Raw genomic sequence first — 25,020 nt, 5'->3', positions numbered from 1 at the left:
AGATTATTGTTGTTGTTTTTTTTTTTTTTTACATTTTTGCACAATACAGTATCATGGCCAATAAAATATATTTGTGGCTGGTAAATTCTGGAGCCATTGGGAGGTGTGTGTGTGTGTGTGTGTGTGCACATGTGTGAAAGATATTGAGGTTTTATTATGTCTGTTGCTGCTGAATTGTGATCCGGATCAGATATTGAGTTCCATAATGACTTAATGAGTGTTATTGAGAGATTAAGAAGATTCCAGGAAGGTGAAGAGGGATCGGGAAATTGCTCCATCCTATTTCCTCTTCCTGTCACAACCTTTGCCTAAATCACCTGCCATTTAGATTTTATTGCACAATATAGACTTCTTGAAGTCTGTTTACTCAGTAAGAGAGACGTACGTGTGTGTGTGTGTGTGTGTGTGTGTGTGTGTGTGTGTGTGTGTGTGTGTGTGTGTGTTTTAAAGGTCATTAGTAGCTGTGATGCTGTATATTCGCCTCAGGCAGGATTCCTCAGGTTATGAAGGAAAACTCACCTCAGGCGAGGCAGAGATCAGTGGTGCTCTCATGGGCCCTATTCTCTGTGTGTGTGTGTGTGTGTGTGTGGTTTGTGTATGTGCATTTTGTGTGTGTGTGTGTGTGTGTGTGTAACCAGCCATTTATTGGTATGTATGTGCATTTATGTGTGTACAGCTCTCTTTATTTGCATGCATATGTGGTATATATGTGTGCATACAGTTCTGCAGCAGTTAAAATGATGGCCTCACCAGAGGAACAAATGCACTGGTGTCAGAGAGATGAATAGCCTTGCTGATGTTGACTATTTGTTGCTCTTTAAAAAGTCTCCAGCATCCAAAGAAGCTCCTCTCTCTCATATATATATATGTATTCTATATGACACAAATATACATATAATGTTGTTTGAACATATATAACTAAATATATATATAACTATATATCTTACATTTATAGTTAAATGGATGAATGGATGTTGGATGGATAGATGAACATACAGAACGAAAGATAGATAGAACGATAGATGGATTGGATAGATAGATAGATAGATAGATAGATAGATAGATAGATAGATCGATTAGCGATAGATAGAAGATAGATAGTATAGTACACTCTATAAGATAAGAAATATTTATGCTCTACACATTCACCAACATTCAGCATATACACATTCACCAACATTCAGCAGATGAATTTTGAAATGGTTTACAGCCTGGCAAAACAGCAATATTCATTTCAAGTGTGCACTAACAAACTTTATTACACTCTATAGACCTAAAATGGATTAAATATACTGGAAAAATATCCAATCGATTCCTTTGAGTCCAGAATACATTTGTGTCAGTGAATGGTCAGCATCAATGGCTGTTCATTGACACGCTCCATACAAGCACATCAAATCAAAGACAGCGGCTTTCTGCCACAGAGCCGTGAGCCGTGGTGTGGTCGGCTGTAATGAGCCGTGGTGTGGACGAGTCATTTGAGTAACTGACCCTCCTCTACACAGCAGCGCTGGCTACGGAGCGCCGTCCGACTGGAGTGACCAAGCGCAGAGTCATTTAAAGCCCTGGAATTACATCCTGCACCGAGGTCGATCGATGGCACGCCTGTCAGAAAGATGAATGGGAGCTTTATTAACTAAATCCAAATTAAATCAAAGAAAAAAAAAAGAGAGAGCAACGCTCCTGTAGTCGTGTTGTGTAAAGATACTCCTGTAGCACACGCTCTGTAGGTGTCCGCTGCAGAAGAGGTCGAGTCGCTCCTGAACTGATGGAGACCTGCCCTCCATCACCATTCATCACCCTTAAACACATTTCTCCCTTCCCCACACTGTTCGGCCTCCGTCAGGGTCAGTGCAGAGACTCCACAAAAAAAAGATACTGATACTTCTATAGTTCATAAATTTTTAACCATATATATATATATCAGTGGCGTTATGATGTAATATTCAGAGGGTGGAGAGATGGGGGGATTCCCCACTCTATATGTCTCTGCATCTGCTAAATGATTTTTTTTATTCCCAGTGTATAGGGGTTAAAACCCCCTTCCGGGTGACTAGGGCTGTCAAAAGAAAAAAAATCCAATTTTGAACATTCGTCAAATTTTAACAACAACAACAAAAAAAAATCCACATTTGAATACAAAAACATTGCATTCGAATTGTAGGTCTGCATCAGCCATCAGGCAGCATTATCAGTGGCACCCCAAATGTGACGATGATGTAAGTGTCATTGCATTTTAGTGCTTTATGTTCAATGTTCATTCAATATATAACGGAAATCGAGAGCATCAGTGTGGAGATGTTGGTGTTTACATCAAAACTGAAACCATGCCGTTCACACAGAACGCATGTTTGTCACATTTTCCAGAGGGACAGCGTTGCACTCGCGTCTCGCTCTCGCAGTGTTGTTGTTTGGTGACTCTACGGCGCCCCTGTAGGTCTGGAGTCACGCTGGGATTGATGAAAGCTGCAGCATGAACAGAGTAACCCATCATTCAGTCGAAATGTGTAGCTTTTTTACAGCCTGTGAGGTGTGATTGTTCCTCAGGAGGAGAGGAGAGAAGAGGGAGTTGATGGATTATACCAGAGTTTCTCCCCAGAGGTCTGCGCTGCTCCGCTCACACGTCAATATCAGAGATTGATCGAGCTGATCTCTGGGTGTGTGTGTGTCACTGCTGAGATGAGTCTAAATAAGTCAAACACTGTTAGGCAGGGCAATCTCACGTCTTGGTCAAAGACAAATATATTATTTCCTTTTGGGCACCATATATATATATATATATATAAAATGATCTGGATGTGTTCTTGATGCGTTTTCTCGAGGTTTGCCAGTGATATACAGTACTATAGGAACGCAGACTTAGGTGAAACTGCTTTCTGTTCTTTTAAGTCGAGACATCTTTGACAAAAGTCTCAGAGCTTTTGATCAGGTTGTAAATCTGTTCAAATGGCTTGTTTCTTCTTCACATCATGTGTTCATGGCTGATTTGTCTTCTTATGAGCGTGCTCTTTGTCTCTCTTTCTTTCTCTCTCTTGCTCTTTCTTTTTCTTGCAATTTGCACATGAGCATAGCATTTCTCTGTAGCATACACAGTGCAGCTGTAGTTTCATCCCATTCAGTTTATTTACAGGTAACAGAATATTAATTAAGTTACTGGTGTGCTCTGATCAGGTCATGGACAACAGATATGCAAAATGCAACTAATATTTAAACTAATCGCATACAGGGTAAAAGAAAACATGACTCTTGCTCATGTTAAGTACAGGTTCACTAGCAACTGGGATAAATATAATTGAATGCAATTCAAGAGATATTTAGAGACTAGAAACTATAATATTTCCTATTCTGGGTTTGTTGCATTAATACTATTTCATCTTTGTGTTAAATATATATTATATTATTACACAAACATGTTATTTTAGTGTTAGTTTAGAACATATTATTTTAGTATATAAACATGTTATTTTATATAGTATTTATAGAATTTTGAATTAGATTTGTATTATTTTTATAGTGTGCATTTTAATTTTATTTTACTTTTTAGTTATGTGCCTTTGTTGTTGTTGTTATAATTTTTTATTTATTTATGTATTTACATATTCCATTTATATTTCATCTAATAAACTACTAAAAAGTACATATTTTTATTTATTTATTTTAGTAATAGATTTAGTGTTACCATAACAACACATAATTTTAGTTTAGGTAATGTTATGTGCCTTTGTCATTTTTATGAATTATATTTATTAATATTTTATTGCTGCAATTTAGTTTTATATTTGTCTTTAGTTTGAGTTGTAGTAGTTTCAGTACTTCAGCTTAAACTTATTTTATTTCAGTTTAATTCAGTTAGTTGCCAAGGTTACATTTAAAATTTTCATTTATGTTTTGTAATCAATATTTCATCTAATAAGCTATTTATTTATTTTAAAAATTTTAGATAATAATAGAACTGACTACAAACATTTCTAGTCTTCTGTTGAATATTTAATGTCCAAAACCAGTTGAGAAGCATTGACTATTATTATAAATGTTCAGAATCCATGTTTCTTGTTTACAGCCACAAGACGCATAAGCATAGCTGTGGTTTTCACTGTATAAACATCACCACTTTGGAAGTGATTCCTATGGAAGGATAATTTAGGACATTCACCATCGCATCTAAATGCAGTCGACACACCCAAAGCATTCAGTGATATTCAGGTTTGTTCGTGGAACAGCAGCACAGCATTCTGTGGAGAAGGTCACAACTGTGAGATTCATTCTTTGGGAGCTGGCGCTGTAAAAATGGTGCCGCATCCCAGAATATGAATTTCATCATTCCAAGCTAATGTAATTACCCAACCCAAACCCTGCTGACACGCTGCCAGAGAACACAGCGGCTGGCCGTCCACTCCGCACAGCCGCTGACTCTGCTTTCCTTTCCACTTTGTCTTTCTTTTGTGGCTGTATATCTCTCTGTGTGGATTACACTCTCTCTCTCTCTCTCTCTCTCTCTCTCTCTCTCTCTCTCTCTCTCTCTCTCTCTCTCTCTCTTGTTCTTTCCTTTCAGAACTGACCTTCAAGATCCTCGGTCCACATAGTCACAGCACTACATTGTGAAACTAAATGAGCACAAAACATAACTGTTTTTACACAACCTGTAAGGAATACTAGCTTACTGCGTACTATATACTGTTTGCTAGGAGTTGCACTGACTAGTCAGAGACCTCTGATGCTACATGGCATAAAATGAGTCATTTACACGCTAAACACTGACTAGTAAACTAATTTTCTGTTTAACTAGTGAAAACGAGCAGTCGTGCAACCCATTACTGCTTACTAGTTTTTTTATTGTATGTAATGCAGTATGCAGTAATATATATTTTTAACTGTAGTATGCTGAATCGTTTACATTTTTAAATAATTTTTTTAAACAGTTTTTGGAAATTGGTAAAATGTTAAGTAGCACGGGTATATTTGTAGCAATAGCCAAAAATACATTGTATGTGTCAAAATTATGGATTTTTCTTTTATGCCAAAAATCAATAGGATATTAAGTAAAGATCATGTTCCATGAAGATATTTTGTAAATTTCCTACCATAAATATATCAAAACCTAATATGTGATTGGTAATATGCATGGCTAGGAACTTCATTTGGACAACTTTAAAGGTGATTTACTCAGTATTTAGATTTTTTTGCACCCTTTTTTGCATTTTCAAATAGTTGTATCTTGGCCAAATATTGTCCTATCATAACAATGTTTTCATATGATTTATAAATCTCAGTTTCGAAAAATTGACCCTTATGACTGGTTTTGTGGTCCAGGGTCACAAATAAGAAAGAGATGGTCAAGATGAATGCTTTGCATTGTGAGATTATATAAAGTTTGTGAACTTAATGCATACTGCGAAAACAGTTATTTTATAGTAGTATGTTATTTTAGTATTATTTATATACATTAAACTATTTATTATTAGCTTTTAATTCAAAATATTTCATATAAAAATATATTTATGTATAGGTTTTTACACTACAATTCAAAGTTGAGTGCATTGCATGTAGTCTGCATTCATTTGATTAAAGAGACAGTAAAATAGTAATATTGTGAAATATTATTGCATTTTAAAATATCTGTTTTCTATTTGAATAAATCGGAAAATGTAATTTATTCCTGTGATGCGCAGCTGAATTTTCAGCATCATTCCTCCAGTCTTCAGTGACACATGATCCTTTAGAAATCATTCTAATAAGTTTTGCTGCTTAATATTTTTGTGGAAACCATGATACGTTTAACTTTTCAGGATTTTTTGCTGAATAGAAAGTTCAAAAGAACAGAATTCATATAAAATAGCAAAATTTTGTAATATTATAAATGTCTTCACTGTAACTTTTGATCAAATTAATGCAACGAAAATCTTACTGACCTCAGACTTTTGAATGTATTCAAAAGCTCAAAGTATTTAGTATGCATAGTAACCCTAAAGCCAACGCTAACACAGACGCCATCGCCATCAGCGTTCCCTCATCTACAGATCCGTTGCATTTACCCACAAGCCCAGAGAAAACAATATCCAATCTGTGTTATCAGCTTACCCTCAACCTCAGCCGAACAGGCCGAGGAAACACACCTAATCACATTTCCTTAAAATGCCGGAGAGAAACAAATTGCTTAAGCGGAGTGTAATGAATTGAACAGCAGATGCCAGGCCTCAGTAATGTGCTCAGACAGGCAGCCGTAAAACAAAAAATCTTGTTGACAATTTTTTGCACGAAGCAATTCCTCCTGGCAAGGCGGCCTGAGCGGGGCCTCCCACAACTCCCACATGTAAACAGATGAAAACGAGACGGCGAGAAGGAAAGACAACACCGCAGCCTCCGCAGCCAGCTGGGCTGACAAGTGTTTGATTTCCCAAAAGAGGCCCGGGCGACCAGGGTACTTCTGCACTCACCGACGACACCGGAGACGGGACTGAAGGGAGACTAATCCAGTTTACTCATCTTTGTACGGATGTCTGATTTCAGAGGCGCACGTCAGTCCTGGAGTAATCCATTCCCCATTTCATTCTCTTCTCTCATTTCGTCAATTTGGGTGGCTGAAAGACGCCAGGATGCTCCTGAATCAGGGCACACATCAACCAGCATCCCATAATGCAGTTCACCTGGCTGAACAAAATCAGACATGCAATCATAAACATACTACATACCACAAACAGAATGACATAACAGTGCTATTGATGTTAACTAAAGCTATTAAAAATCGAATGCGGAGATAGATAGATAGATAGATAGATAGATAGATAGATAGATAGATAGATAGATAGATAGATAGATAGATAGAAAAAAAAAAAAAAAATAGAAATACATAAATGCAAAATGCTGTTTTTCTAGACAAAAAATAAAAAATATTTATGCTCTACTTGTGTTTATATTTATATATATAAAAAAATAAGTCAAGGAGATGTAAAAATCATGAACAGTTTATCTAATTATTTATTTACTTTAATGATTTCCAAATTTGGTATATAAAGTAGAAGTAAAACTATTAAAAATCAAATTTGGAAATAAATAAATAAACAATGTCATGATGTTTACGTCTTCTTGGCTTATTTGATCATTTTGCAAAAAGACATTTTTACGAAACTGTATTGAAAATGTACACAAATATTTAATTATACATGTAAATATAATGTAAAATATAATTGTATTAATTAATGGACAAACTGGGAATCACAGAGAATTTAAAAATTAATTTGAAATATTTCTTGTAAATATTTAACTTATGTCTTCATTGTAATTTTGATTAGTTTTAGTAGTGTTTTTCTCATTTTTATTAGTTTTTCTAATGTAAAATTTACATTTTAGTCATTTTAGTTCCTAAACTTATTTCATTTAGTTTTTTAAGGTTTAAGGTTTTCACACTAGAATTTAAAGCCAAGCATGTTGCATTTGTAGCCTGCATTTATTATCAAAACTAAAGTAAAAACAGTAATATTGTAAAATTTAAACTAAGTGTTTTCTATGTGAATATATATTAAAATGTCATTTATTCCTGTAGTGTAAAGCTGAATTTCCAGTGTCACATGAAACTTCAGAAATCATTCTAATATGAAATTGCAGGGAATTTTAAAATTGTGACTAAAAAACTATGGAAAAACTTTACTGTGAATATTTATTTCTATAATAAATATAACTTAGTATGGTAGTAATATGAAAAAAATATATATCTTTTGTGAGCAAATGTGTGTGACCTGGATCTGTGATTGTGTCGTTTAAACTGTCTTCTGTCCGTCCCTGTCTGGTTCTTCCTTTTCACCTGAATTCACGGTTCACAGAGTCTGTACCCTCAGAACAGGATCTGAAGCCACTCAAGGACACATTGTATGAACGAAGTGCTGAGCTAGACGTCAGCCTTTGGAGGCGCTCAGGTGTGGCGACAGGCGGAATAAGCTTCATTCAGGTCTGGCAAAGCAGCAAAACTGTGGGTTTACCACAAACCCTGTGGTCTTCTGAATGACCCGGTGTCCTCAGAAGAGACTGCAATTATGATCTCATAGGGGGTCTGTTGTCTCGTTGATTGCTTGATGTCCCATTACGCTGTAAATATTTACGTGGGCATGCTGGCATTTTACCGCCGGGTCAAGACTTGCGGTTGACAGCCATGCAGCCCTGGGGTAAAGCTTTTAGAGGAGCTTTGTCTTTATCTGTCTGTTTCCAATAAAGCCGTTTTTGCCCAGCAGGCTGTTTTTTCCTGCACTGTCATGTCATGAGTTTCTCTGAGGGCGTTGTGTGTGATCATTGTCGAGGCATTCGACCTCTACATCAGACCCTGAGTGCGTCTGACAAAACAGCACCAACGCAGCCTTGAAAACTTCACAGTGTTTCCCTGGCTTTGATTCCCTCTCCGTCCTTTCGAAAACTACCCTCCCGGAAACAAAGGATTTGCATTCCACATTTATCACTGTCATCATGACAAAGCAATGCAGCACCACAGCCGAAAAAATCAGAGGAAAAAAGGAAAGAAAAACTCCTGTTGATTCGTTCCCTTTTAGGGAAAAATCAAATCAAACCCATCGATCTAATTACACGCAGACTTTGCACGCCGATGGTAATTGCGAGGTACAAATGCGTTGGAAAGGGCACAGATTCCCCAAAGGTGAAATGGCTGAAAGTGTCTTCAATCTATAAGTTATGAGTGAGAATCTCATGAAAAGTGATTTTTATCTGGCTCCCAGCAGCGCTGTGAGAGAGAATAACACGATTTTCTAAGAAAAATCTGTTTAAAAGCCATAAATGTATGTGCAATTACAGGAATGTTTGGATGGCTAATACAAAATCCAATGCCATGCCTACTTAGCATTTCTAAGCATCAGAGTGAGCAAAATGTTGTCTATACTTATTAATTTCATGCACTATGAAATAATGATCAGTAAAACAGTCCAAAATGAACTGTTCAAGCTGTATAAAGTCCAATAGACGGGTTCTGAAAGCAGAGGTGGACAGTAACGGAGTAGCTTTACTTTTTCAAGTATCTGTACTTTACTGGAGTAGTTTTATTTTGAGTAATGTTTACTTTTACTTCACTACATTCCAAAGCATAAGATCGTACTTTTTACTTCACTACATTTCATACAACATATCGTTACTCCTTATAATATATCACATCATCCAAAAGCCATAACCGACTCAAGAACCAAAAAATAAATTACAATTTAAATTTAAAATCTTAAATCGGTTCGCAAATCGCACCAAACGATTTATTCATGAATTAGAATGATCCGATTGCAGCTGTTCTCGAGTCGACAACTCACTGATTCAAATGAACCGTTTAGTGTGAATCTCCAGTAAACTGAATTCACAAGTAAGAACCGGGAGATCTTGTGTTACTAAGTTATCAATGTCGAATTTTAGGATTAATTATTGTAACAGAAAAACATATTTAGGTCAAAACTGTCAGTTGTTTGTGAACTAAATCTGCTGTAAAGGGTGATCTATTTAAGCTCACTGAAATGCTTGAATGCAGACACATCAGCATAAGTGCCTCTTAGGTAAAAAAAAAAGAAAAAAACATTAACATAACACAGATTAAATAAAATAACTCATGCATGTTCAAATTCCCCGCTGCCGTAACGTTAACAGTTTTATTAAAATGCTGTGCATGCCCTATGTTATGTCTGTTTTTATATTGTTTATCAACAGTGTAAATTTTTATATTGTTTGGATTAACTACCCAAGTAGACAGATATGAATGTTTATTCATAACCATACTGAAAATAAGTAAATATTGTTAGCTGATGCTAACTGTCTAGCTAACAAGCTTGCTGGTGCTAAATTGAGGTCATTTTTAGATATAAAGTCCAAATATTTTTATTCAACCACCTAGAAAGGTTCTTCAGATGTTAAAGGTTCTTTATGGAACCATTTAGACAAAAAGGTTCTTCTATGGCATCATGAAGCACCTTTGTTTTTAAGAGTGTACGAGGTTGGTAATTAATAGTATTTGCTTTTGTTGAAGCCATCAGCCTGCATTATATATTTTTTATACTTATGTTTAACAGCAGAATCCCTGGTAAAAACTACATTACCCATGATTCAGCAGAGGAAATCCACCAATCAGGGAATTGAAAGTCAGTCATAAGAAAATAACTCTTTAGTGCCCGCCTTAAATATTTTTATATATGCATATTGTGTATTAAACGTAAAATATATTGTTTCTATATACACAATCAGCTTCTTTATATCACTTATTTTATATTTCCCTGTGAACTGTGAGGATGATCAGTGGTTATTTACTTTTGTTGAAACCATCAGCCTGAATTTTCAACTTATTTTTTGTGAATAATCATGCTAAACATTGAAATATCTGGTGAAAAATACATTACCCATGATAGAAGTCAATCACACCAAAATAACATTTCAGTGCCCACCTACTTAATATTTGTGTGTGTATATATATATATCCATATTGTGCATTATACAAAATATGTTGTTTTAATATACACAATCATCATCTTTAGATCAATAATTGTATATTTCACTGTGAACTGTGAGGTTACCATTAGCCCAAATTTTTTACTTATTTTTGTAAATAATCATGTTTAACAGTGAAATATCTGGTGAAAACTACATTACCCATGATTCTGCAGAGGAAATCCAACAATTAGAGAACTGTGACATTACTATTTATATTTACAAAACTAATGGAAAAATACTTCTGGAACTAGCACAGCTGAAAAAGAGCACTGTTGGAGTATATTTGTATGTGCAACATACATTTATGCTTATTAGACAGTCAAATTTCTAGCTACATTTACATTTAGTCATTTTAGCATATGTTTTTTATCCAAACTGTCTGCAAATGAGGAACAGTTTATCATTACAGCCAACAATTTGCGCAGTAAACAACGCTAAGCTTCCAGTGTAAGCTAGTAACATAGCTTAGCCACAGGCTAAAGTCAAACTCTGTGTATGGACTTCAGTAGGTGTTGTAACAGAGCGTAGCATAGTATTTTTGTGAGTGTGTGAGCGTATGGATGGCTAACACATGGGGTACTGTACCTGGCGAGGGGTTAATGAGTTGCTAATGAAACACATGGCTAGCAGCTAATTAGATGTGACCTGTTTTCCTGCAACTTTACCTCGCGGTTGACAGCTCATATGCTAATGTTCTGATTCACCTGCCGTCACTGTAAAGTCTTTGTTCTTTTATAGTGTTATTTATTATTTTAGCTATGTATAGTTTGAAGTCACAACCTTTGAAGTAGATGTTATTCTGAAGGTCTTGCTAATTTGGCTCTAAATATGGTTGTAGCTTGTTATAGGAGATGCCAGAATTGTAATTGGTTTCAAATGCCTCAGCCTGACCTGACGTCTCCTTTGATATCTTTACAAGCATTTTAATGATCTCTGACTCTAGAGTATCTTCTGTGAGAAATCCTCAAAATAAAGATGGTTTAGCCATTAAAACGAGTGTTGTTTTATTCTCAAGCCTTATTTCAATGTCAAAAAACATATTTCAGTATCTATCTATCTATCTATCTATCTATCTATCTATCTATCTATCTATCTATCTATCTATCTATCTATATAATCTTTTAATTATGATTTAAATATATATTTTTACAGCTTATATTTTATGAATTATTTCTGTATCGTTTTAAATGTATTTATTTATTTTTCATTGCTATTATTATATCATAATTGTAGTATTATATTTATTTTGAGACATTTTCATTACAGTTAAATAACATTTAATATTGTATTAAATTCCTAAAGTAAATATAGTTAAACAAATTTTTTTATTAAATATTGATTTTTTTCCATTTGACTTTAAGAATTAAATTAATAATAATAATAATAATAATAATACTATTGCAATATTATTTTCTATAAATGCATATATATATATAATATATAAAAGGGGAATAATATATATATATATATATATCACAAAGAGATTTCTTTCATTCTATTATTACTATTATTTATTTTATTATTATAAAATACGTTTTATTTATTGCAATGATTTATTTTCATTACAATTAAAGAATGCTAATTATTACTATTATTTCTTCCCCTTTTTGATTCTGGGCTGAAATGTGACCTGTGCATATCTTTTGGCTGAATTCCCTCACTCACGTCTAATGCTTTGCTCAGCATCCGCAGTTGAAGCCGCTGTAATGTGTGTGTTTCGTATGCAGCAGTGCGGTGCTGGAATCTGGTAGTGCGTTAGAGAGCGGAGCGGCTGACACAGCCCGGGGCGTTATACATGCTCATCGATCCGCTGTCAGGCCTGACCGATGCCCGACTGTCACAGGAGCGCGTGATGGACAGACGAGCGTGAGAACCCACCAGAGAAACCAGAACAACAACTCAAAATGAAGACGTACTCAACAAAACCTGCCCCAGAGGTGTAAATTACACCGGAACGGGCCTTTTCACCATTCCTTTCACGAGTTAATCTCTTCTCTCGCTCCACGAGCTTCCTCGTTAATGTGCCGGTGTAATTAGCAGGCGTCTGGTTTGTTAACATCAGGAGCGCGAAGAATGCGCGAGGGCTTTGAGGCGAGTTATTGACAATAAAGACACTCTCTTTTGTTGACGTTGAAATCGTGGTGTGGGCGAACAGGCCTGTCGGAAATCTCACGAGTGAGTGGCAGTAGATTGCGCATGTTTTCCGGTGCGCTTTCTCCCTCGGGAATCACGCACAGCATGGGAGAGAAATGACTAAAGAAGATGCTAATAAAGCCGTTTAAATAATTCATCTCTTCATCTTAAACCTGCCGCCTCCAGGGCTGCGGGAAACACTCATCAGCCTCTCACATCTCCGCCGATTCTGACTTTTCACTCGTTTTTATCCATTATCACATCCCCCTCTCCCTGTCACACTCCTCCTTCACCTTGGCTTTCTTGTTTGTCATCTCGTCGTCTCCATCTCTCTCTCTGCCCTGCACTGATAGAGCTCAAGATGTTTTATTTACATCACTGTCAGGATGATTTCCTGGAGGTAAATTCAGATCTGAGAGTCGCTCTCCCTCAGGAGCGGCGCTGGAGTCGAGCGTATGATTCGACTGAAACGCATTTCCGCTAAAGCTTCTCTAAAACAGTCACACACATCCAACATGACAACATGCATTTCTGCTGAAGTGTCTCTAAAACAGCTCTTGCGAGCCCAGCATTAGTAACATTATATTGACCTATCATGAGGAAACAAGATGTCCTAATTATAATGTAGCATTGCTATGGGGTTGCTAGGGTGTTCTGACTTGTTGCTAGGAGTGTGATAGATATGGCTTGGGCCTTCATTAGTTGTGTTTCAATTCAAGTTGCAAATTTAATTTTAGTAACACTTCATTTTAAGGACCAATTCTCAGTTGCTTATTAGCATATTGGCCACACATTAAAAACAAAATAAAACCAAAACACACATAATATATTTTCGATCCCTTAATTGAACCTCACACTGTAAAAACAATATAAAATCAAAACACAGTTAATAGACCCATAACAAAATGCTATTTTTTAAATATTTATATACACATTTATTTTTTTTTATATTTATATCCTGCTACTGCTGAGGAATATTTTAATATTTAATATATATATATAATATGTTATTTTATTTAAGTATAATAATAATAAAAAAATGACTTGGGCCTTCATTAGTTTTGTTTCCGTCCAAGTTGCAAATTTTATTTAATTTAATTTATGTTTATTTTTGAATGTAATACATATGTATCATTGTATGTATTATGTATTTAGATTTATTTTAGTTTTTATTTTTATATTTATATTTATATACGTATATGGTAAAATATGTCAGTGTTTTATTTGTCTGTCTGTGTATATATATATATATATATATATATATATATATATATATATACATGTGTATGTTCAAAAAAACATATGTAATGATAAAAACTAATAATATGTATTTAAATTTATTAGTATTTAAATGTGTATTTAAATAATAATAATAATGAATAGGCATTCATGCAATCCATGAACAGGCAAGTCCTGGTGGATGGTGTCCATGTGCTCACGTCTTCATAAATGATCATTTAGTGCAGGTCTTTGTTGTTCTGCTGCAGCATCTGTGAAGAAGAGCTTTGATCTGTGTCTGTCTCTCACACGCTGCTTATTAATGAGCTCATCTCTCCTCTCCTCTTCCCAAAAGATGCGCTTTGTGTAGCATTCCCTGTATGGATTACTCTTGGAGATGTTCTATTGATCCGGCTGAAGTCCATATTGAACCGCCTCTAATTTGGAGCTTGTGGAAAAGCTTTCTGCAGCCCAAACGCTTAATAATTCCCCATAATATGATGAATAGATGGTGTGATTTAATTAATCTGGTAAAGTGAGTCATTAATTAGACACCAAGCTTCCTGGTCTGTCCAGTCATTCCTCCTGTTTTCCAGTCTTCATTTGTCGGTATAATTTGGACATTCTTCCTCCTCTCTTCCTCGTCATCATGCGATGGATTTCCCCAGACGCTCTTGATAGGCTTCCAATCAATAGCATTAACCTCAGAATTAATCATCCAGCCTGTGAGCAGTCCCCTTAATTGGAAGTGGTTGATGTCAAAATTGAATACATGCTTAAAAGTTGCACTTTTGTCATAGCTGTGGACAAGCAGTTATATATACTTTGATATATAAAGTGAGAGTGAATGATTATCATTCATACTGTACTTGGTGCTGTTATGTTATGTTTAATGTTCAAAAGACAATGAGCTCCCATCGGATCTCTGTACTATATATAGCAAATGTTTATAATTTAGTATTTTTAATGCTGTCAAATGATTAATCGTGATTAATCGCATCCAAAATAAAGGTTTTTGTTTACATAATATTAGGGCTGTCAAATGATTAATCACGATTAATCACATCCAAAATAAAAGTTTTGTTTACATAATATATGTATGTGTACAGGGTATATTTATTATGTATATATAAATACACACACATAAATTATATATTTAGAAAATATTTACATGTATATACATTTATATATTTATATTCTTATATTTTATATTATATATAAATATATTTAATATATAAACATAACATATTCTTCTTAAATATATACATGCATGTGTGTGTATTTATATATACATAATAAATATACACAGTATGCACACATATATTATGTAAACAAAACTTTTATTTTGGATGTGATTAATCATGATTAATCATTTGACAGCCCTACATAATATATGAGTGTGTACTGTGTGTATTTATCATGTATATGTAAATGCACACATACATAGATATGTTTAAGAAAAATATGTTATGTTTATATATTAAATATATTTGCATGCAATAAAAATTATAGGAATACAAATATGTAAATATTTTCTAAATATATACTGTATATGTGTCTATTTATATATACATAATAGATATACACAGTACACACTAATATATTATATAAAAAAAAACTTTTGTTTTAGATGTGATTAATTGCAAATAATCGTTTGACAATACTAATTATTTTTAATGTATATATTGTTTATGTTATATTTTTTATTTTTCTCTTATTTTTAATTAAAAATACATAATAAAATTTATAAAATATACAAATGTTTGTTTATGTATTATGTATTTATAGAGTGAGAGAGAGAGAGAGCTAATTTTTATTTAATATTTATTTTATTTATATTTAGGTAAATATGTAATATTGTCTACCTTTTTTCAAAAAACACAAAATCATAAATATTAAACATAAATATTATATAGGTCGGATCAAATAATAAAATATATAAAATATACAAATGCCTGCTTTTGTCATTTTCTTTGTAATTATTAATGTATATATAATTTATATTATATATTTTTTTGTTTTTCTCTTATTTTTAATTAAAAATACATAATAAAATGTTTGTTTTTTATGTATTACATATTTATAGAGTGAGAGAGAGAGCAAATTTTTATTTAATATTTATTTTATTTATATTTAGGTAAATATGTAATATTGTCAAGCTTTTTTTTTATTTTTTTTTTTACAAAAAACACAAAATCGTAAATATTAAACATAAACATAAATATTATATAGGTCGAATCAAATAATAAAACTTAAAAAATATACAAATGTTTGCTTTTGTAATTTTTATGTAATTTAAAAAAAAAACCACACACACACACATAATGAAACATAAAATATATATATAATACATCCAAATAAACATTTGTGTATTTAATATATTCTATAATTATAATAAATATTATTAAATAATTAATTTTATTATATTTTTACTTGTGATTATTGTATTAGAATTAAACATAACAAAAAAAAAACACAATATATTTGTGTCAAAATAAAAATAAAAAAAAATAAGCACACACACATTATATATATATATATATATATACACACACACACACACACATAGAGTAAGAGTATATAGTATAGGTCAGATTAGTAGTTTCTGGGTGTCATTGCTATATTAACAGTGTTGAGATAGAAGACTACTGCCTTTATACCCATTATACCTCACCCTCTCTCATGCAGCTCTCTTTCCTCTGTCCTTCCTGCGTGGATGACTTTGCCAGTGCTGTGTGTGTGTGTGTGTGTAACATGTAGATGATTCATGCTCTCCCAAGAAAAACACACAGTCTGCCAGTGGTTTGCGGATAGCAGCGCTCCACCGGGGAGCTGAGTATATTTATTCAGCAATCCTGTTGACCAGAGGAGCACCTCCATGTGTGCTTGTGAATGAGAGTGGAGGGAAAAAACCAGAGGAGAAGGCCCAGCTGTATAAATCGAGAGAAGCAAAGCTGAGTCAAGTCTAGATGAAAGAGACGAGAAACCATGAGTCAGTTTTCTGAGCTCTCACATTCAGAGTTGTTGAAGACAATGAGTCTCATTCACTAATTGTCATGTGCTTATGTGTGCAGAAGCTTCTCACGCAAAATCTTCTCACTCATTCTAATAGCATTTTATAAATATAGTTTGTGTCACTATTTTTACTCAGTTTCAATTTGCACTCAGATTTTATGCTCTCATATATGTTCATGCATATACGGTTGGCGAATGACATCCAGTATTCGATATATGGAGCCACTAGTGCACAAATGACGGCCACACCATTTCTCAGACACTCAACTTGAACCCATCAGCTCAGAGATGGGCTGCTGAGCATCGATTTCTTCCGTGTCGCCTCTTCTCATGAGGATCATTAAAGTGTGAGTGTCTTTAAACCGCCCCAGAGGACAGTTTTACTGCTCACAGGTTGCTCGTTCATAGCTTGGGAGACTTTAGTGCGGTTCTCACTTTAGTATCAGATGTTTCTAGGGCACCCAGGGTGGTTGCTAAGGTAATTGGGGTAGTTGCTAGGGTGTTTCTATGTGGTTGCTAAAGTTACCTGGAGTGATTGCTAGGGCGTTGCTATGCGGTTGCTAGGGTACTCGGGATGGTTGCTAGGGCCATTGCTAGGGTACCCAGGGTGGTTGCTAGGGTGCTGCTATGTGGTTGCTAAGGTACTCGGAGTGGTTGCTAGGGTGTTGCTATGCGGTTGCTAGGGTACCCAGGGTGGTTGCTAGTAGTTATGTCCGATATATACAACAAAAAAAAAAACCTATCACGATTTTTTGATCAATTTTGCGATTTCGATTTTAATCACGATTTTGAACAACACAGACATGCTTTACAGTCATAAATGCATTCAGTATAAATTTGAAACATATTTCAAATTTCCAAAAGAAAACCAATGAGAGTTTTATCAAAAAGTTGTAACATGCCTCTAGAACAGACATAAGTCAAAATAATCACTAAGTAAAGATGTCAAACAAAATGTCTAGACATGGCAAAAATAAATAAATAAATAAATAAAATAAAATAATTTTATTATTTTATTTATTTTAGGCTTTTTTTTTTTTTTTTTGCCATGCATTGGTCATAGAGCTCATTGTAGCAGTGCCTCAGGTGCTGAAATATATTTATTGCCCAAGGTTCACGCATACTCCGTCTGCAGTGCGTATACAGTATGTGTATGCAGTGCAGAAGCAGCAGCGAGAGCGCATTATTGTAAAGCGAAAGCATATTAAAATAATGCGCGAGCGCGAATCTCTCTGCTCACCTTTGCTTTGCAGACACGCGTGCTCAGATACACGCTGCTCTCGCTCGGAGAGAGTGCGCGCAATTAAAACATGTCTCCTCTCACTCACCCAAAACACTCACAACTCTCTCACTCTCCACATACTCAATATATTCACACTTTTCTAACTCTTTCTATTTCTAACCTTTTCTGTTCACATCTTTTACCGTGTGCAGTGTGAACGTTCTGATCCGTAAACATGGGCTCGGAAAAAATACGAATCACAGACAGAGTGTGAACCTGGAGTTAGGCATATCCGCAGTCTGTTCTGTTCTCGCGCTAGGCGCGCTTCATTCTGATTGGATCGGATAGCATACTGCGGGAGGTCGGGACCGTGGAAAATTGTGCTATAAAGCGATTTAGAAATTGCACACGCTCAAATCGTGATTTTTATTACGATTTCGATTAATCGCACAGCCCTAGTTGCTAGGGTACTTAGGGTTCAAGAGGTGAGATTTCTGGAGTCCTTTTCTCAGGAGAAACATCTGCAATCTCTATTGGCACCTCAATTTGATCTTAGGTTAAATTCATTAAATTATGACCAAATTCTGACAGAATTGGAGACATTTTTGAGAAACTCTAGAAACTGTTGAGTCCTTTTCTCAGGAGAAACATCTGAAGCACCTCCAGTTGATGTCATTGCTGTGTAGAAGAAACGATTGAGACATTAAAGAGGTCTCTTTGTAGTTTTTAAGAAGGCAGAGGTTATAATAATTCCATTTTGAATTTGAGACGTTTTTGAGAAGCTCTAGAAGAGTCTTTTTCTGAGGAGAAACATCTGAAATCTTCATTAGCATCTTGATTTGATCTCATTGCTGTGTAGAAGAAACAATCGAGATATTAAAGAGTAGCTTTTGAGAATGCAGAGGTTAAATGCATTCAATTATGACAATGTTAAATTCTAAGAATTGGAATATTTTAATGAACCATTCCTTTAAGAAGAAGTCTCCGCATTGCTTTCTTGGAGAAATGTTTCATAGTTTTAATAGATTTGTGATTTCACTTGTGATTTTTCTGTCTTATGTAGTCCACTTGTTACATGTTTTGGGGGTTTTCCCTCTCGTACTTTTGTTATGCCCTAATGTGTTCATTTGATGCAGTGATGTCAGTCCATTGCTCCTGAAGAGTCATTAAACTCTCACTCTGTAGATTGTCTGTAGCGTCAGTTCAAAGACATCTCCGCAGACGGCTTTTATTGAAGTTAAGATGTCCACGACTTTCTCATGACCTCACTTTCTGAACAAAGAACAAAGGTTTGCGTCAACCCGTCCACCTTTGAGACCGTCGTGGCAGGAGTGCGCGAGAGAGAGAGCAGGTTAAAGAATAAAAGCCAGCTCGTTTCTCTCCTGTCATTCTTCTTGTTGAGATGCGAGTCCGTGCTGTGCCAGCACACACACACATACAAGCAAGCCGCTGACTTGGGAAAATCAGCGAGAGGGGGGTGTAAAATCCCTCTTTATCGAAAATTGGCTCTCCCAGTGAACAGCCTTCTAACAGAAATCCAGTGGGGTTTCCAAGGAAACCGTTCCACGGATCTGAAACTGTGGGCAAAGCCGGAGATGAATTGCTGATTTGTAGGACACACAACAATAGCGGTACAAGGCATAATTGTACAATAATGAATGAAATCAGGGAGAAAAGAAGCAGAAGTGGTCAGGTGATTAGTGCCCGCTGAGGAGTGAACATCAGGTGTGATGGTATGTGTGTTTGAGGGTTGCTTGTGTCATCTGAAGCTCTCACTGATTCACAATATGTATTTGATGTTTTGTTCAGTGGTTCCTTGCAGCAGATTCTTATCAAGAGCTATTTTTGGTTGCTATGGTTTTTAAAGATTAAAAAAAGTAGTTGAGCTCCTTAAGATTTTGTGTTTTGGTTCTTTAAAACATTCAAACATAGATGTGTTTCAGAGGAACTAGAGATTTAATGAAGGTTCTTCAGTGGTTCCTTGCTGCAGGTTTATGTCAAGGACAATTTTTGGTCTCTGCGTGAAATTAGAGATTGAAAAAGTGGTTGAGGTCCTTCGGATTTTGTGTTTTGGTTCTTTAAAACATTCAAACATACGATATATGTTTTTCTTAGGAACTAGAGTTTTAATAAAGGTTCTTCAATTGTTTCTTGCAGCAGGTTCAAGTGACTGTAGAGCTTTAAAAAAGTAGTTTTGTGCCTTTCAAAGGAACTAGAGATTTTATGAAGGCTTTTCTTTGGAATAGGAATATCTGTGGATATCCTGTAGTTTCTTCAGATCAGTGTTTTGGTTCCTGGGTTCTTTGAAGCACTCAAACATAGCAGGTTTTCTAAAGAACTAGTGATTTTATAACATTCTTCATCGATCCTTTCTTCAGGTTCATATAATGAATCATTATTATTTTCTGTATGTTTGTTTTAGAAGTTAAAATGTAGTTGTGGTAGTTTCCTCAGATCTGTGTTTGATTCCTGGGCTTTTTAAAACACTAGAAGAAAGAAGGTTTTCTAAGTAATTAGAGACTTAATAAAAGTTCTTTAATGGTTTCTTGCTGCAGGTTCATATCAAGAAAGATGACTGGTTGTTAAATTGGTTTTTGGATATAAAATGTAGTTGAGATTGCCGAATAGGTTGTTTAGATAAGTGTTTTGGTTCCTGGGTTCTTTAAAACACTAGAACTACAGGTTTCTAAGGAAATACAGATTTTAATAAAAGCCCTTTAATGGTTTGTGGAGGAAGGTTCATGTCAAAGGTTTTATGTTTGTTTTGAAGATAAAAAAGTAGTTGTGGTTCTTTAAATCAGTGTTTTGTTTCTTTGATTGTTTAAAATACATGAATAGGGATGGGTTTTCTAAGAAATTCGAGATTTTAGTAAAGTTCTTCAATGGCATTTAGCTGTAAATGCCTTTTTTAATTTAATGAACCAATCCAATTTCTGTGAAGATTCCCGGTTTTCCAGGTCATTGTGGAATTTTCCGGTTATTCTGGTCCCCAAGACCAGAATAAATCAAATGGAAAACAACCCAGTTCTCTTTTCTTGTGATTATATATTTACTTATAATAAATATCCAGTGTTCTTTATTTTACATTACAGCATGGTGTAGCCTCACTTTACATCTTGTAACATGGAGGAAAACATTGAAAATATCCTGAAAATAAAATTGTGTTTTCCTGTAAAGCAAAGGATTTGAAATTTTAAGTGTGTATCATTGCTTAAAGTAGATTTTTATCTAACATATACTGTACAGATGATCTCAGAGCTGTTGACACTGACTATAAGATGCAAAACTTCAATTTTAATCTCTTTCAGGAGGGTTATGATTCACTATGTTTAAATGATTCCTGAAAAAAGAGTTTCCTCCACAATCCCGTCATCTTTAGATCCAGGACTGACCCAGAATGAAGCTCCACGGCTTCAAACAGGACACACGTGCCCACGCCGGGCCCGATAGTGTATCTGTGATCATAAGAAGCCCTCTCTTCTGATGAAGGGTAATTGCCTCACCGTGTAACATATCCCGGAGCCTTTAAACTCAGGCAAACTGCTGGAAGTTTTTACGGCTGGAGGTAATTGGTTCCAGGCGATGCTGGGAAACCGAAGGCTTTGGGCTGGACGAGCCCCTCCAGGTTCATCTCTTGTCCGAGTGCCCCGAAATCAAGTGTTTTACCTTCTGTTCTATCAGGGCATCCGTCCCAGCACCTCATCGAGAGAGCGCCCATCGCTGTTACTCCCTAAATAGAGCCCATATCCGCGCTGAACATGTGGTTGTGTTTTAATGGTTGTTTATAGTTTGATTGATGTAGCGTCAAGGCTGAAGTTGGACCCGCTGTCTTTTGTTGTTTGTCAAGCGCTTGTGTAATACAAGTTCTGTTCCAGAATCTAGTGAGCTGCACTGCTGTCTGCTGTCTGTATAGGCCGCATGCTAACTGAAATGGACAGAGTTTGATGTTATTATGGTGCTTGGCTAATGGAACGATAATCTAATAATCATGAAACTGCACAGAACACGCAAATAGTGGCTAAAATGGTCCGTTTTTAAATAGAGTGATTCGTATTGTCTATATTTTTTGAAATTGGAAAAAATGTTTATTTATTTTTACGTATATTGTATATAAACATTTTAAATGATTTACACTATTAATCAGGATTTCTCCTCCAGCATGACAATATTCAGAAATAAATACTAGCTTACTATTGGATACTGTGCAGTATGTACTGTATACTTCTTTGTTATGAGTATGCAGTTATAAAGATTTCAGTAGTATGTAACAGTAAATCTAACTTCATTTAAAAGTTAACTCTGCATTTTTTGGCAGTCCAATTAAATAATGAGTCAAACAAGAGATGTAGCTTCAAACCACCATTCCAAAGTTTGAATCAGGAAGTTATAAAAGAAATTAATACTTTAACTCAGCAGGGATGCATTAAATTGATCAAAAGTGTCAGTAAAGACATGCATACAAAAAACAAAAATTCAAATAAAACAGAAAAGAGCTAGTGTCTGAGCAGATTGAGAAAAGGTGGTTTGTGTGTGTGTATGTGTGTGAGATTGTGACTTGGTCTCAGCAGGTGAAAGCATTCGGTGCTGACACACAGCAGGTGTGAAAGATAAGCACTTCCTCTCATCCCTGTAGTTTCAACAAGGTTAGAGTTCCTGGTACATGTTCTTAGTCTTGCTTAGATCGATTCATCATTGCACATCAGGATCGGAAATTAATGGGGGCTTGTGGTAAAATTGCCACCAAAATGAACAAAAATGCCTCTCAAATTCAAGATAAAGGGGCAAAAATGGCTCCTACTGTTTAGATCTGCGTTTAAGTTGCTTTTTGCATGTTGTTTTTTTGCAGTGTTGAGCTTTTCTGTGTAGCTCATGAATGCAGTGGCCAATCAGATTAGTCAGTGCAGAAACGTTTGCGTTTTGTTGATTGCATGCACTTGCGAATTCTCTCATCATAAACAACAAAATGCAGAAACAATATAAATATGGGTGCTTTCACACTAGCACTTTTGGTGCACACTCGGGTTCAATTGACGTCAGAGTTCGGTTTGTTTGGATGATATGAACGACTTTGATTCCACTGAAGAAAGTTGTTTGTGGCTAATGGGCTTCCCATTGAGCATGTTATTCTGGGAGACAGCCTTTGTCTCTCAACTCTCAGCTGAACATGCGCCTGCCGCAAGGAGATTTCGACAAGGCCTCAGCATATTTTTAACGGATTTTGCGAGAGATCAGCGTCTCTGCTAAGATTTCGACTTGAGAGGCTTCACGGGTTTTGTTCTCGGCAGACAACACATTACATGGCAGAGCGCTTTCTGCACCGCATGCTATTCTCAATGGCTGCGTAATGGGATGCAGTAACATCACACAACTTTGCCGTATGTTTTGAGGATAAGAGCATCTAATCGCTGTAGATGCTAATAGAGGTCATGTGTATCAGTAATTATACCAGAGTTAAAGGAAAAATGAAACTGATTTGAAATCATTTTTTCTCCCTCATAACCCAAATAACCTTATTTTATGCAGACATCACAAAAAGGAGATGTTTAGTTCAGTGTTATTTGAGTATTATTTCTGTGGTGTTATATTTTTATTAATTTTTTGAATTTGCTTTAATTTTTATATTTTCTTTTTTTATGTGTTTTTATGTGTTTTTTTTAACAATTTTTATTCATTTATTCATATTTCTGTAAAGATTAAATTTTTATATTTTCAGGTTTCAGTTTTTAAATTTTAATTTAATAATTCTATCTGCTTCTGTCATGTGTATGAATTTAAATATTTCTATATAGCTAATTTATTTTTCTTTCAATTTCTTGTGTGCATTTGTCAGTTGTTTATTAGTTTTATTTTTTTGTTTAATATTTCTTTATAGTTTTAATAATTTTTTATATTTCCAGTTTTATTACTTTTTTATTCAAGTTTCAGTATTTTTATGTGCTTTTATCTTTTTGTATTAGTTTTTTTTTTAAGCTTCATTTTAGTTATTTATTTAGAACTGCAACTTATTTTATTTCTGCTTTGTTTTGCCAAGCAACATTTCTGATTTTCATGAATTTTTTTTTTTTTTTTTTTAATACATATTTCCATCTGATATTTATATTTTATTTAATTTTATTTTGGCTTTATTTTCAATTTCCAAAAGCAATTTTTAACATTTTTAGTTAACAGTAACATCTCTGGTTTACCCGATTGTTAAAGTTGTTATATGCAGTTATATGCAGCAAAATTCTAATTGAAAAAATTCAAACACAGTGCATCCCATTACGATCAGCTGATTTTGAAATCATATTCTTCAAACCTGTCACAAAGTGCTTTGAGGAATAGTTTTTGGTGCACAACAGCAAACATGGCTCATCCAATCAGATTTTAGCATTGCCATTATCTTTTTTTTTATAGTGCCTTATATTCAATGGTTTATGCATCTTCTCTCATTCTTCTCCACAGGCGGCGTCTTCAGCCCTCAGCAGCTTGGGTCACGTATACACGGCCATCGGCGACTATCCCAATGCCCTGGCCAGCCACAAGCAGTGCGTCCTGCTGGCCAAACAGTCCAAGGATCAGCTCTCCGAGGCCCGGGAGCTGGGCAACATGGGAGCCGTCTACATCGCCATGGGTGACTTCGATAACGCCGTCCAGTGCCACGAACAGCACCTGAGCATCGCCAAGAGCCTCGGCAACAAGCGCGAAGAGGCACGCGCCTACAGCAACCTGGGAAGTGCTTACCACTACCGCCGCAACTTTGACAAGGCCATGTCCTACCACACGCACGTGCTGGAGCTCGCACAGGAACTCGAGGAGAAGAGCATCGAAATGAGGGCGTACGCGGGGCTGGGACACGCTGCCCGATGCATGCAGGATCTGGAGAGAGCGAAGCAGTATCACGAACAACAGCTCAGCATCGCAGAAGGCCTGAAGGACCGCGCCGCCGAGGGCAGGGCTTCATCGAACCTGGGTGAGGGTCGGGTTACATTCTTCAC

The 25,020-nt window shown here is 35.4% G+C and overlaps 1 protein-coding gene across 1 annotated transcript in view; it reads left to right on the top strand.

The window, feature by feature from the left end:
* LOC109097535 (tetratricopeptide repeat protein 28-like) overlaps positions 1-25,020 on the top strand; it is a 270,646-nt gene that overhangs the window by 188,045 nt on the left and 57,581 nt on the right. The window contains 1 exon segment of the mRNA XM_042733263.1: positions 24,488-24,995. Within this exon segment, the coding sequence (XP_042589197.1) occupies positions 24,488-24,995 (508 nt within the window).

The sequence above is a fragment of the Cyprinus carpio genome, chromosome B10 (genome assembly GCF_018340385.1).
Source record: "Cyprinus carpio isolate SPL01 chromosome B10, ASM1834038v1, whole genome shotgun sequence".
Lineage (NCBI taxonomy): Eukaryota > Metazoa > Chordata > Actinopteri > Cypriniformes > Cyprinidae > Cyprinus > Cyprinus carpio.
Note: the sequence above shows the minus strand (reverse complement) of the source record. Positions and strands in the feature narration are given on the sequence as shown.